This window comes from Sciurus carolinensis, chromosome 19, assembly GCF_902686445.1.
Source record: "Sciurus carolinensis chromosome 19, mSciCar1.2, whole genome shotgun sequence".
In the NCBI taxonomy this organism is placed as follows: Eukaryota; Metazoa; Chordata; class Mammalia; order Rodentia; family Sciuridae; genus Sciurus; species Sciurus carolinensis.
In genome coordinates, this window is record NC_062231.1 from 10313012 (window position 1) to 10326778 (window position 13767).

Consider the following 13767-nt stretch of genomic DNA (forward strand, 5'->3'; position numbering starts at 1 on the left):
AGGTCATCATAGTCACTCTCCAATTTTGAGTCCCCATGACACAGACTGAGTCCCAGGAGTACTTACTATTTCCACCAAACTGAAAAACAAAAAGATGGACACAATTGTATTGCTGGTTTTAAAGGTTTTTCATAATACTTTTGACCAATTTATAGCAAGTTCAAGTATTTATTTTTCTTGTATTCTAGAAGTGTGCTTCTACCTTTCACTAGTTGAATGCCAGGAGGGTAAGTCCCCATTGGGATATTGAATACTGATTTCATTACATGTAAGAGACTTTGTAAAAATTTTTGCAAGTTGTTTTGTCTTCTAATTATAAATTGTGAATAAATAAGGAAAGTTAAAAAAAAAAACCTGATTTGACAGTGTCCCATAGATTTTGGCATGTTGTATCACTATTCTCATTTACTTTTAATTATTTTTTAAATTTTTTCTATAATTTCTTTTGCTCTCCAGTTGTCATTCAGTAGTGTATTAGTTAGTCTTATGGTGTAAGAGTAGTATCTATTTTTATTTTATTGTTGATTTCTAGCTTCATTACATTATGATGTGATAGAATGCAAGGTATTATGTTCTTTTGTATTTGCTAAGAGTTGCTTTGTGGCCTACAGTATGGTCTATAATAAAGAAGGATCTATGTGTTGATGAGAAGAAAGTGTATTCAGTCACTGATGGATGCAATATTCTATATATGTCACTTAAGTCTAAATTATTAATTATGTTTTTTAGTTCTCTAACTTCTTTATTTAGTTTTTGTTTGAAAGATCTATCCAGAGATGAGAGAGGTGTGTTAAAGTCACCCAGTATTATTGTGCTGTGGTCTGTTAGATACTTAAAATTTAGTAGGGTTTTTTTAAATTTATGTAGATGCTCCACTGTTTATGGTGTATTTATGATTATTTTGTCTTGTTGATGCATACTTCCCTTAAGCAGTATAAAATGATCTTCTTGGTCCCTAATGATTAACATTGGTTTGAATCCACTTTCTCTGATATGAGGATAGAAACTTCTGCTATTTACAAGATTCATGTGAATAATGTTTTTTCCCATCCTTTCATCTTCAGTCTAGATCTTTGTCTATGTGGTTACTTGCTCAGACACAGCATATCATTGGATCTTGCTTTTTAAGATGCCAATCTCTGTCTTTTGATGGATGAGTTAGCCATTTACATTCAATGTTATTATTGAGAAATGACTTTTATTCTCTGTCATTTTGTTTTATTTTTAGTTTTTAATTTCATTTACTTTCTCCTTTGACTCTTCTTCTTCTGCATCTTCACCCTTTGCTGATTTTCAGTTTTATTCTCCATTTGTTCTTCATGAAGTATGTTATGAAGTATGTTTTGTAGTGCTGGCTTTCTAATTGTGAATTCTTCTAACTTTCATTTATGGTGGAAAGTTTCTACTTCATCTTCAAATCTGAAACTTCACATTTCTGGATACAGTTTCCTTGGTTGGCATCCATTCTCTTCCAAAGCTTGGTATTTTGACAACCTCCAACTTTTAGAATTTGGGTTGAAATATCAGCTGAGATATGGATTGGTTTAACTTCTCAATGTGACCAGGTATCTTTCTCTTGAACTATAAACATTCTATCCTTTTCTGCATGTTGGGTCTTTTCATAGTAATGTGTCCTGGAGTGGGTCTGTTTTAGCTTTTGATGATTGGAATCTTGTGTGCCTCTTGTATTTGATTTTACATTTTATTCTTAGTTTGGAAATTTTTCTGATAGTTTTTCTTTGAAATGTTTTTCATGCCTGTTATTTATATTTCAGAGCCTTCACCTACCCTGATGAATCTTAAATTTGGCCTTCTCATGTTATACCTGATTTCTTTTTTTTTTTCATTAGCTTTTGTTACTTTATTGTTAACCAATGAATATTATCCAAAATTAGAGATGTAACTTAGTTGTACAACACAAAAATATATACTAATGGTAAAAGCCTATTGGAATTTACCAAATACTCATTAGTGTATTTTACATTACTATATGCACATGTGCTCTCATCTGCTAATGGTAAGTTATATTGGTTTAATCACTATGAAAATCCATATTCCAAATGGCTGTTCCTGTTTAAAAAAATTCACACAGCTTTAAAAATGGATTAAATCCATTTTAATCCTAATCTATAAATAGATTATAAACAGCAAATGTAACTGGTAATTTTTCAACACTGTAACAAGCTGATGTAGCAGTGATAGTGCACACAATTCAAAATTAGAAGAATTAATGAAAATCCAATGGAAATCCATATTTTTACTATCATGGCAATTCCTTTAATGCTTTGTAAAAGTAGACATTTATGTTTCAAAGCATAAACAGTAGAGTCTACAATTTATCCCTCTAGTGTACTGCAAGTAGAAACAATCTCTTCCATAGGATTTTGAAGCATGTGCACATCACTGTACAACAGTCACTTCAAGGTTAACCAGTTATCTTTTGTCCTACAAAGTCCAAAATATATTAAGCAAAACCTTTCCTTTTCATAATGTCTGCCCAGATTAATCCTTTTAAAATCAGCAAAATAAAAAAGCACAAGAGATATTTTCAGACATAACTTGAATCTATTGTGCATGAAAAATGTTTAATAAAATGGCAATTTTAATAAATGTAAATTTGAGTGCACAATACCAAATGCAAAGTAGCTGAACCACACAGAGAAAACAAGGCTTTCCATATCTTCAAATCCAGGTGTTTCATAATAAAGAAAATATTAGGATATCTTTCTAACTGGAAAGATTTGATAAGATAATTGAAATTAACAATAATCTAAATTTTATAATTTTTAAAATAAGATTAACAAACCAAATTTAATTTTTTAAGTTACAGATTAAAAAATAAGCACAGTGATTTAGAAACCAAAAATGCTAAAATGATCCTGTAATTATCATATCAAGAAATGATAGTACAGACATTCTTCATATGCTACAAAGGCAACATCTCTTTCTCTCACACATAGAGACACACTTCCTCAGACATAACACCTAAGAAGATAATATACCAGTGACAGCTTAAAATTTTAACACAAATTAGAGCCCACAGTTCAACTTAACAAAAGGTCAGTTAAAAAATTAGCACTCACATATTCTGAAGGAAAATGAAGTCTCAAAAATATTCCTCCATGATTGAGACTGTCTTGATGTATAATAAACATACAGTTTACACATTTCATTGTGTTTGAACAACCAGTCATTGCAGGTGTAATAGTGAGGTAGTATTACTGTCCCCTTCTTGGGACTGTTGTTTTTATATACTGCCTTTCCATAATGGTCATTTTGCTTTTTTTTCTATGTATCAAAATCAATTACCAAGAAATGTTTATTTTATCAGACATTCATTATTCTAAATCAACTCATGAAAGAACAAAACTTTTCAAGTTTTTGAGACAACTTATTTGTAGATAATGTTTCATCGGCTCGGGGGGCTGAGGCAGGAGGATCACAAGTTCAAAGCCAGCCTCAGCAACAGTGAAGCACTAAGCAACTCAGTGAGACCCTGTCTCTAAATAAAATACAAAATAGAGCTAGGGATATGGCTCAGTGGTTGAAAGCCCCTGAATTCAATCCCTGGTACAAAAAAAAAAAAAAAAAACTAACCACCTGCTGACTACACCTCTGTGAAGTGGCAGTCAAAGAAAACCACCAAAAATGACAGGAGATGAAACACCAAACAATTTAGCTGTCAAAGATGATTGTAATTAGGTAAGCAAATAACAAATATCCAATAATGTAATTAAATTGGGACTTTCTTTTAAAAAACTAACCATGAGCTACACACTATACTATTAAATGTATTAATCCTTTTCATGATTCGCAGTCATCATCTACACAATGTTCAAAGACTTGTTCACCCTGCCATAATTTTAAACACTACCAATGATCCATATGATAGCAGGATTATGGCTATGGGAATGGCGGGAGACGAGAAGGGAACACTGAGAAAATGTAAGAGAATGAAGAAATGTATACAGGTTAAACACAGAAAGGGCAAGGGAAAACTGAGTGCTCCATCTAAACACTTACTGAAACGTCCACCATTATCCTTTAAAATGCACAAAGTGCTCAAGCCACACATACACATTTGTCAGACATGATAATTAGTGTTAAATGTTCAACAGAAAAAGAAAAACAAAAACTGAAAAATGTAAAAGGAGGTGATGGAACATGGTTCTCCATTCCCTGGCCCAAATAAAAAAGAAAACCGAGCATGACATCGCACTGCCTTAATGTTGAAGAGCTCCCCTTAAATTTGTCTTTCAGCCACCACAGTCAAACTGGTATAAGTGCTTTGGCAAGGTGGGATGCATTCCATCACATCTGCAAAGGCCTGCTTTTCTCTGTTGGTGGTTCAGCTTATGAAGAACATGTATGCAAAATAACAACTCTCACATTGCTTCAAACTCATCAATACGCTGCTTTGTATTGCCTTGTCGAATTTGTCGAAGAGTCTTGTATTTATCATGGCCTGCTTTAACATTCTCAGCATGAAGAACATCATTTTGTGTTTTCTTGGTTTCATCTCTGGCTTGGGCTAATTCTGAACTCAATGCCTGAAGTTGTTTCTTTACGCGTTCATTTTTCTGTGTTTCTGTTACACGTTCTTCCTCACTTCTATGGTTCATTACTCCTTCATTTGATAATTCGGCACTAGCCTCAGCATTGTTCTCATCATGTTCATCATGTTCATTTTCTGTTGGAGGAATGACTGGTGGTGGGGGAGGGGGAGGAGGAGCAGACATCACAGTTTTTAACTCTTCTTTGGTCTTTTCCAAGTCTTCCTGGGCTGCAAAAGCTTTGTGTTGCCACTCAGTAGCTTCCTCTTCCTTTTTCTTTTTGGCTTCTTCTAGAAGTGCAATCTTGGCAGTAAATTCAGCAAGTTCTGCTGCTAGTTGTTCCTGATTCTTCATCTGGTCAGCAGCTTGTTTTGCTATAGCAGACTTGGACTCTTCGGCAGCTTGACGCTCCTTTTCTAGTCGTTCAGCTTCTTCTTTTGCTCGTTTTTGTTCCTGATCCAGTTCTAGAGCTTTTCGAGTCTGTTCTTCTAGTTCTTTTTTTTTTTTTTCTTTTTATTGTAAACAAATGGGATACATGTTGTTTCTCTATTTGTACATGGCGTAAAGGCATACCATTTGTGTAATCATAAATTTACATAGGGTAATGTTGTTTGATTCATTCTGCCATTTTTTCCCTTCCCCCCCTCCCCTCCCACCCTTCCCCTCCATCTATACAGTCCTTCCTTCCTCCATTCCTGCCCTCCTCCCTAAACCCAACTCCAACCCCAACACTAACACTTCCCACCCCCCATTATGTGTCATCATCCACTTATTAGCGATATCATTCTTCCTTTGGTTTTTTGAGATTGGCTTATCTCACTTAGCATGATATTCTCCAGTTTCATCCATTTGCCTGCAAATGCCATAATTTTATCATTCTTTATGGCCGAGTAATATTCCATTGTATATATATACCACATTTTCTTTATCCATTCATCAATTGAAGGACATCTAGGTTGGTTCCACAATCTGGCTATTGTGAACTGAGCAGCTATGAACATTGATGTGGCTGTATCTATGTAATATGCTGATTTTAAGTCCTTTGGGTATAGGCCAAGGAGTGGGATAGATGGGTCAAATGGTGTTTCCATTCCAAGTTTTCTAAGGAATCTCCACACTGCTTTCCAGAGTGGCTGCACTAATTTGCAGCCCCACCAGCAATGTAAGAGTGTACCTTTCTCCCCACATCCTCGCCAACACCTGTTGTTGGTTGTATTCTTGATAATTGCCATTCTAATTGGGGTGAGATGGAATCTTAGGGTGGTTTTGATTTGCATTTCTCTTATTACTAGAGATGTTGAACATTTTTCCATATGTTTGTTGATTGCTTGTACATCTTCTTCTGTGAAGTGTCTATTCATTTCCTTAGCCCATTTGTCAATTGGATTATTTACATTCTTGGTGTAGAGTTTTTTGAGTTCTTTATAGATTCTGGAGAATAGCGCTCTATCTGAAGTATGATTGGCAAAGATTTTCTCCCACTCTGTAGGCTCTTTCTTTGCATTGCTGATACTTTCCTTTGCTGAGAGAAAGCTTTTTAGTTTGAATCTATCCCAGTTATTAATTCTTGCTTTTATTTCTTGTGCTATGGGAGTCCTGTTGAGGAAGTCTGGTCCTAAGCCGACATGTTGAGGCTCTGGACCTACTTTTAATTCTATAAGATGCAAGGTCTCTGGTCTGATTCCGAGATCCTTAATCCATTCTGAGTTTAGTTTTGTGCATGGTGAGAGATATGGGTTTAGTTTCATTCTGTTGCATATGGATTTCCAATTCTCCCAGCACCATTTGTTGAAGAGGCTATCTTTTCTCCATTGCATATTTTTGGCCCCTTTGTCTAGTATGAGAAAATTGTATTTATTTGGGTTTGTGTCCGTGTCCTCTATTCTGTACCATTGATCCACCTTTCTATTTTGGTACCAATACCATGCCGTTTTTGTTACTATTGCTTTGTAGTAGAGTTGAAGATCTGGTATTGCGATACCCCCTGCTTCACTCTTTCTGCCAAGGATTGCTTTAGCTATTCTGGGTTTTTTATTCTTCCAGATGAATTTCATAATTGCTTGCTCTATTTCTGTAAGGTACATCATTGGGATTTTCATTGGAATTGCATTGAATCTGTATAGCACTTTTGGTAGTATGGCCATTTTGACAATATTAATTCTTCCTATCCAAGAACATGGGAGATCTTTCCATCTTCTAAGGTTTTCTTGAATTTCTTTCTTTAGTGTTCTGTAGTTCTCATTGTAGAGGTCTTTCACCTCTTTTGTGAGATTGATTGCCAAATACTTTATTTTTTTCGAAGCTATATTGAATGGGGTAGTTTTCCTAATTTCTCTTTCTGAAGATTCATCGCTTATATATAAAAATGCTTTCGATTTATGTGCATTGATCTTATATCCCGCTACTTTACTGAATTCACTTATGAGATCTAAAATTTTTCTGGTGGAATTTCCTGGTTCCTCTAAGTATACCATCATATCATCAGCAAATAGGGATAGTTTGAGTTCTTCTTTTCCTATTCGTATCCCTTTAATTTCTTTGGTCTGTCTAATTGCTCTGGCTAGAGTTTCAAGGATGATATTGAATAGAAGTGGTGAAAGAGGGCATCCCTGCCTTGTTCCAGTTTTTAGAGGGAATGCTTTCAGTTTTTCACCATTAAGAATGATATTAGCCATGGGTTTAGCATAGATGGCCTTTACAATGTTAAGGAATGTTCCCACTATCCCTATTTTTTCTAGTGTTTTGAGCATGAAGGGGTGCTGTATTTTATCAAATGCTTTTTCTGCATCTATCGAAATAATCATGTGATTCTTGACTTTAAGTCTATTGATATGGTGAATGACATTTATTGATTTTCTGATGTTGAACCAACCTTGCATCCCTGGGATGAAACCCACTTGATCATGGTGCACTATCTTTTTAATATGTTTTTGTATGCGATTTGCTAAAATTTTGTTTTGAATTTTTGCGTCGATGTTCATTAAGGATATTGGTCTGAAATTTTCTTTCCTCGATGTGTCTCTGTCTGGTTTAGGAATCAGGGTGATATTGGCTTCATAGAACGAGTTTGGTAGGGTTCCCTCCTCTTCTATTTCATGGAATAGTTTGAGGAGTATTGGAATGAGCTCTTCTTTAAAGGTTTTGTAGAACTCGGCTGAGAACCCATCTGGTCCTGGACTTTACTTTGTTGGAAGGCTTTTGATGACTTCTTCTATTTCATTACTTGAAATTGGTCTATTTAAATTGTGTATGTCCTCCTCGTTCAGTTTAGGCAATTCATATGTCTCTAGAAACCTGTTGATGTCTTCGAAATTTTCTATTTTGTTGGAGTATAGGTTTTCAAAATAGCTTCTAATTATGTTTTGTATTTCGGTCGTGTCTGTTGTGATATTTCCTTGTTCATTCCGAATTTTAGTGATTTGGGTTTTCTTTCGTCTTCTCTTTGTTAGTGTGGCTAAAGGTTTATCAATTTTGTTTATTTTTTCGAAGAACCAACTATTTATTTTGTCAATTTTTTGTATTGTTTCTATCGTTTCAATTTCGTTGATTTCAGCTCTCAGTTTAACTATTTCCTGTCTTCTACTACTTTTGGTGTTGGTCTGTTCTTCTTTTTCTAGGGCTTTGAGCTGTAGTGTTAGGTCATTTATTTTTTGAGTTTTACTTCTTTTATTAAATGCGCTCCATGAAATAAATCTTCCTCTAAGTACCGCTTTCATAGTGTCCCAGAGATTTTGATATGTTGTTTCTTTGTTCTCGTTTACCTCTAAGAATTTTTTAATTTCCTTCCTAATATCTTCTGTTATCCATTCATCATATAGTAGCATATTGTTTAATCTCCAGGTGTTGGAGTAGTTTCTGTTTTTTACTCTTTCATTAATTTGTAACTTCAATCCATTATGATCTGATAGAATACAAGGTAGTGTCTCTATCTTCTTCTATTTGCTGACATTAGCTTTGTGGCATAATATATGGTCTACTTTAGAGAAGGATCCATGTGCTGCTGAGAAGAAAGTGTATTCGCTCTTGGTTGGATGGTATATTCCATAAATGTCTGTTAAGTCTAAATTATTGATTGTGTTATTGAGATCTATGGTTTCTTTGTTCAATTTTTGTTTGGAAGATCTGTCCAGTGGTGAAAGAGGCGTGTTAAAATCACCTAGTATTATTGTGTTATGGTCTATTTGGTTTCTAAAATTGAGAAGGATTTGTTTAACATATATGGATGAGCCACTGTTTGGGGCATAGATGTTTATGATTGTTATATCTTGCTGATTTATGCTTCCCTTAAGCAGTATGAAATGTCCTTCTTTATCCCTTCTAACTAACATTGGCTTGAAGTCCACATTATCTGAAATGAGGATGGATACTCCAGCTTTTTTGCTGAGCCCATGTGCATGGTATGTTTTTCCCCATCCTTTCACCTTTAGTCTTTGGGTATCTCTTTCTATGAGGTGAGTCTCTTGCAGGCAACATATTGTTGGATCTTTCTTTTTAATCCAATCTGCCAGTCTATGTCTTTTGATTGATGAATTCAGGCCATTAACATTCAGGGTTATTATTGAGATATGATTTGTATTCCCAGTCATTTGGTTCATATTTAAAATTTTTGACACATCTTGGTTCCTCCTTTATTTGACAGTTCCTTTAGGATAATTCCTCCCTTTGCTGATTTGCTTCTTTGTTTTTTATCTCTTCCTCATGGAATATTTTGCTGAGAATGTTCTGTAATGCTGGCTTTCTTTTTGTAAATTCTTTTAGCTTTTGTTTATCATGGAATGGTCTTATTTCATCGTCAAATTTGAAGGTAAGTTTTGCTGGGTATAAGATTCTTGGTTGGCATCCATTTTCTTTCAGAGCTTGAAAAATGTTGTTCCAGGCCCTTCTAGCTTTTAGGGTCTGGATTGAAAAATCTGCTGATATCCGTATTGGCTTCCCCCTGAATGTAATTTGGTTCTTTTCTCTCACAGCCTTTAAAATTCTGTCTTTATTTTGTATGTTCGGTATTTTCATTATAATGTGCCTTGGTGTGGGTCTGTTGTAATTTTGTGTATTTGGAGTCCTATAAGCCTCTTGGACTTGATTTTCCATTTCATTCTTCAGATTTGGGAAATTTTCTGATATTATTTCTTCAAATAGATTGTTCATTCCTTTGCTTTGTTTCTCTAAGCCTTCCTCAATCCCAATAATTCTCAAATTTGGCCTTTTCATGATATCCCATAGTTCTTGGAGATTCTGTTCATGATTTCTCACCATCTTCTCTGTTTGTTCAACTTTGTTTTCGAGGTTAAATATTTTGTCTTCAATATCTGAAGTTCTGTCTTCCAGCTGTTCTATCCTATTGGTTATGCTTTCTATGGAGTTCTTAATTTGGTTTATTGTTTCCTTCATTTCAAGGATTTCTGTTTGGTTTTTTTTCAATATCTCTAACTCTTTATTGAAATGATCTTTTGCTTCCTGAATTTGCTCTGTTAACTGTCGATTGGTGCGATCGTTCAATGCCTGCATTTGCTCTTTCATCTCATCGTTTGCTTCCCTAATCATTTTAATTATGTACATTCTGAACTCCCTTTCTGTCATTTCTTCTGCCATGCTGTCGTTGGATTTTATTGATGTAACATCTAGATTTGTTTGGGGCATTTTCTTCCCTTGTTTTCTCATATTGTTCAGGGATCAGTGGGTCATTAAGATATTGCAGATTTCCTCTATCAACTTATAATGTCTCTGAAGATTGCTAGTATATCCCCTCTTATCCTTCAGTAGCCTGAAGTCTTGGAGGAGGTTGATAATGCAGAGCTCCACGAAGAAGCTGCCTCTCTAGGGTGGTGACCCTCAGGTGGCGTACATTCCCTGCTAGTGGTCAGAGGTGTCTCCACTTGTTGACCAATGGTCATCCAACGGGGAAGTAGGCTGCGGGCTGAGGCAAGGCCTGTTTGTGCCTATGTCTCTGACTTTACCGTCCCTGTGGGAAAACCTCCCCCGGCCGGGAAGAGTCACTCGGTGGGGACGTCTCGCTAGTCAGTTGCCCTCCTAGAGGTTCCCCTCAATCTACAACTACCCCCTGGGCTGGGCTGTCTTCTTCTGCAACGATCCCAGGGGCCCGGACCTACGTCCTGGGCCTGGGAGCCTCACCCTTCGCAGGCGAGTCTCCTTAGGCTGCCTCTCCCAGAGAATCTGCCCGCCGCCCTGGAAACTTTGCTCCGCCCCTAGGCGTGTCTCTGTGCGGCTCTTCCAGCAAGAAGCCACCTAGCTCCTGGGACCCTGCTCTGCACCAATCGCCTGGCTATGCAGCCCCTCCCCTGAGCCACCACCTGGAGCCCCGTACAATAGCTCCGAGACACAGAGACCCGCCACACACCTCCTCCTCCGGACAGCCGCCCGGTTTCCGACGCAGTCACTAGGAATCCAAACAACTCACTTTGGGTCTCCTCCTCCCACCAACCACCCGTAGCCCTAGGCAGTCACTCCAAGTCCAAGTGACCCGCCCTGTTCCTCCTCCTCCTCCTTGGGGTAGCCCCCCGGGTGTTCAGGAGCGGTGGCTCAGAGACCAGGTGACTCACCACGCTCCTTCTCCAGGCAGGCCACCGGTGTTCCGGAGCGGTTGCTTTTAGTCCAATCAACTCACCACTCGCCTCCTCCTCTGGCAACCGCCTGTGGTTCTGATGCAGTCACTCCCAGACTAAGCGTCCCACCGCTCTCCTCCTCCAGGCAGGCCACCAATGTTCTGGAGCAGCTGCTCCGAGTTCAAACAGCTCGTCACGCAGCTCCTCCTTCGGCAACTGCCCGCAGCTCTGATGCAGTCACTCCCAGGTCAAACAACAAGCCACGCTCCTCCTCCTCCTCCGGGCAACCTCCCGGCACTCAGGAGCGCTAGCTCTGAGTTCAAACAGTTCACCACGCAACTCCTCCTCTGGCAACCGCCTGTGGTTCTGATGCAGTCACTCCCAGACCAAGCGTCCCGCCGTGCTCCTTCTCTTCCTCCGGGCAGTCCCCCGGCGCTCAGGAGCGCCCACTCTGAGTTCAAACAGCTCACCACGCTGCTCCTCCTCTGGCAACCGCCCGTGGCTCTGATGCAGTCACTCCTAGACCCAAGCGACCCGCCGGGCCTCTCCTCCTCCTCCGGGCAAACCCCGGTGTTTGGAAGCGGTCACTCTGGGTCCAAACAGCTCACCACGCAGCTCCTCCCCAGGCAGCCGCCCGGAGCCCCAGCGGCTACTTGAGTCCAAGCGCTGTGCTGAGCCGCCTCCTCTACGATGATCCCAGTTGTCCGTGTTTACCGCTCCAGTGGGGGGAGGGGTGTCTCGCCGAGCAACTCCACTTCACAAATTCCCTGTGTTCCGGGGCTACTGCCCCATTCGGGACACCTCCCCAACAGGAGAGACTCACCCGGCAGCTTTGAGTTGGTCCCAAGTCTCTCACTATCTCCTCTTTTGAATCTTGCATCCTGGAGCAGCGTGAAATGCAGCCGTCCTCTAGTCCGCCATCTTGGCCCCTGTCCCTTCTAGTTCTTTTTGGGCTTTCAATGTCTGTTCTTCAATTTGCCTTAGACGTTCCATTAGTTCTTCCTTTTCACGTTCTATTCTTTCTTTTTCTTTTTCTGCTATTTCTCTTTTCTTCTTTTCATTCTCTAACTGTGCCCTTTCCAACTGCTTCTGATGTTTCTCCTCCCTAGCCTGAGCCTTCATCTGTTGTACTTCGATAGTATCAGGCTTCCTTCGTCGCATATATAGTTCATGGTTTCCCATACATAAGGCCAAAATCCGCTTATTGATTCTCAGACGTGGTGCATAAAAAACAAAATCAGGTGCCTTTTTGTCGATTGGCTTTATAACAAATTTTTTGTCATTAAATGAAATATTTCTGATTTCACTCCAGGGAAAGCCAATTTTAGGTGTTAACTTGTCATCATGCTCATAAATATTCAGACCCAAAGCATCAACGCCTAGCCACAATTCAGTACCCTTTTTATTTTTTATTTCAAAATAGTTGACGCCATACATTTCTAGATCTTGTGCAATCTTCAAGTATTCCATCATTGAATCTTCCCTTAGCATTCCTCTATGTTCTTCATGCCAGTTCTGTATTCTTTCTTCCCACTGTTCTTTTGTCAGTTTGTGTTGTTCCAAAACACGCTGGGGTAGGAGTCTATCATTAGCCAGGTAGCCTGGTTTATGAACCTCTTTATTATAATCTCCATACTTGGCTTGGACAGCATAGGAGGCCAAAAGAACTGCAGTTTCTGGTGGGCAATATATCTCATCATTTAAGATGGTTTCTTTAACTTGCAAGAAGAAAAGTCTCTGGGTTATTTCTTGAATTAATTCCTCAGAAACATCTTCAGGAAAGAATTTAGCTCTAAACTTGAACTGTAAAGGATTCTCTTTTTTAACATCTTGCTGCGTCACCTTTTTATTTAGTATAAGCCACGTAGAATAACCTTTGCTGTCTATATACTGCAGCCCAAAAAACCAGACCTCCCGCAAACCAACTGTTTTCACCACCTGGTCAAAAAGCTGTCTGCCAGTTGTATTGGGCTGAATGGCAAATTCCAGTTCAGCATCCATTGTAGTTACTCGTACATTGATTGGTTTCAGCATTTTCCTTCTCTTTCTGTTACTTTCTTTAAAAATTCTTCACGTCTATAATTCTGTTGTCAACTTCCGAGAGCGAGCGGTTCCTGCCTGCCTGCCCGCCGACTGGCTGGGGCACTGCGTGGTGGCGCCAGGCGTTGGGGCTGCAGCAGGGAGGGAGAGGTGGTGGTGCGAGCGCCGTGCAGCCGGAGAGGAGAGGCGCCGCCGTCACCGCAGACAGCTCCGCAATATCTATACCTGATTTCTTGAGAATTATTTTCACGGTCTCAACATATTTTCTCCATGGTTCACTTTTTTTTCAAAGTTATATATTTTGTCTTTTTTGCCTAAAACTCTCTCTTCCATGTGTTGTGGTCTGTTGGTTATGCTTTCCATTGAGTTTTTAATTTGATTTATTGATTCCTTCACTTTGAGAATTTCCAATTGATTTTCTTCAGAATGTCTATCTCCTTATTGAAGTGACTATAACTTCTTCTATCATCTCTGAGATCTCACTCCTTATGTCATTTTTATCTCCTAGATCAGTCTAAGCATGATCTTTAGAAATTCCATGTCTGACATTTTCTCCACTGTGATGTCAGTGCAGTCTGTTGCTGAAGTATTCTGTGTAGTGTGGGATGGCTTAT

General features: G+C 38.8%; 1 protein-coding gene across 1 annotated transcript; it reads right to left on the reverse strand.

Annotated features, from left to right (window-relative positions):
• Positions 1-3657: 3657 nt before the first annotated feature.
• On the reverse strand, positions 3658-13352 carry LOC124970970 (radixin-like). The gene is made up of 2 exons (XM_047534583.1): positions 12049-13352; positions 3658-5038 (listed from the first exon to the last, which is right to left on the reverse strand). Exons 1-2 carry the CDS (start codon positions 13145-13147, stop codon positions 4386-4388), a joined length of 1752 nt encoding a protein of 583 aa, XP_047390539.1. The 5' UTR covers positions 13148-13352; the 3' UTR covers positions 3658-4385.
• Positions 13353-13767: the final 415 nt, after the last annotated feature.

Coding starts and splice junctions, on each gene's coding strand:
- LOC124970970 (XM_047534583.1), bottom strand. CDS start 13,147: ATGCTGAAACCAATCAATGTACGAGTAACTACAATGGATGCTGAACTG. Junction 5,039..12,048: donor AGCCCAAAAAGAACTAGAAG/GGACAGGGGCCA, acceptor AAGAACTAGAAG/AACAGACTCGAAAAGCTCTA.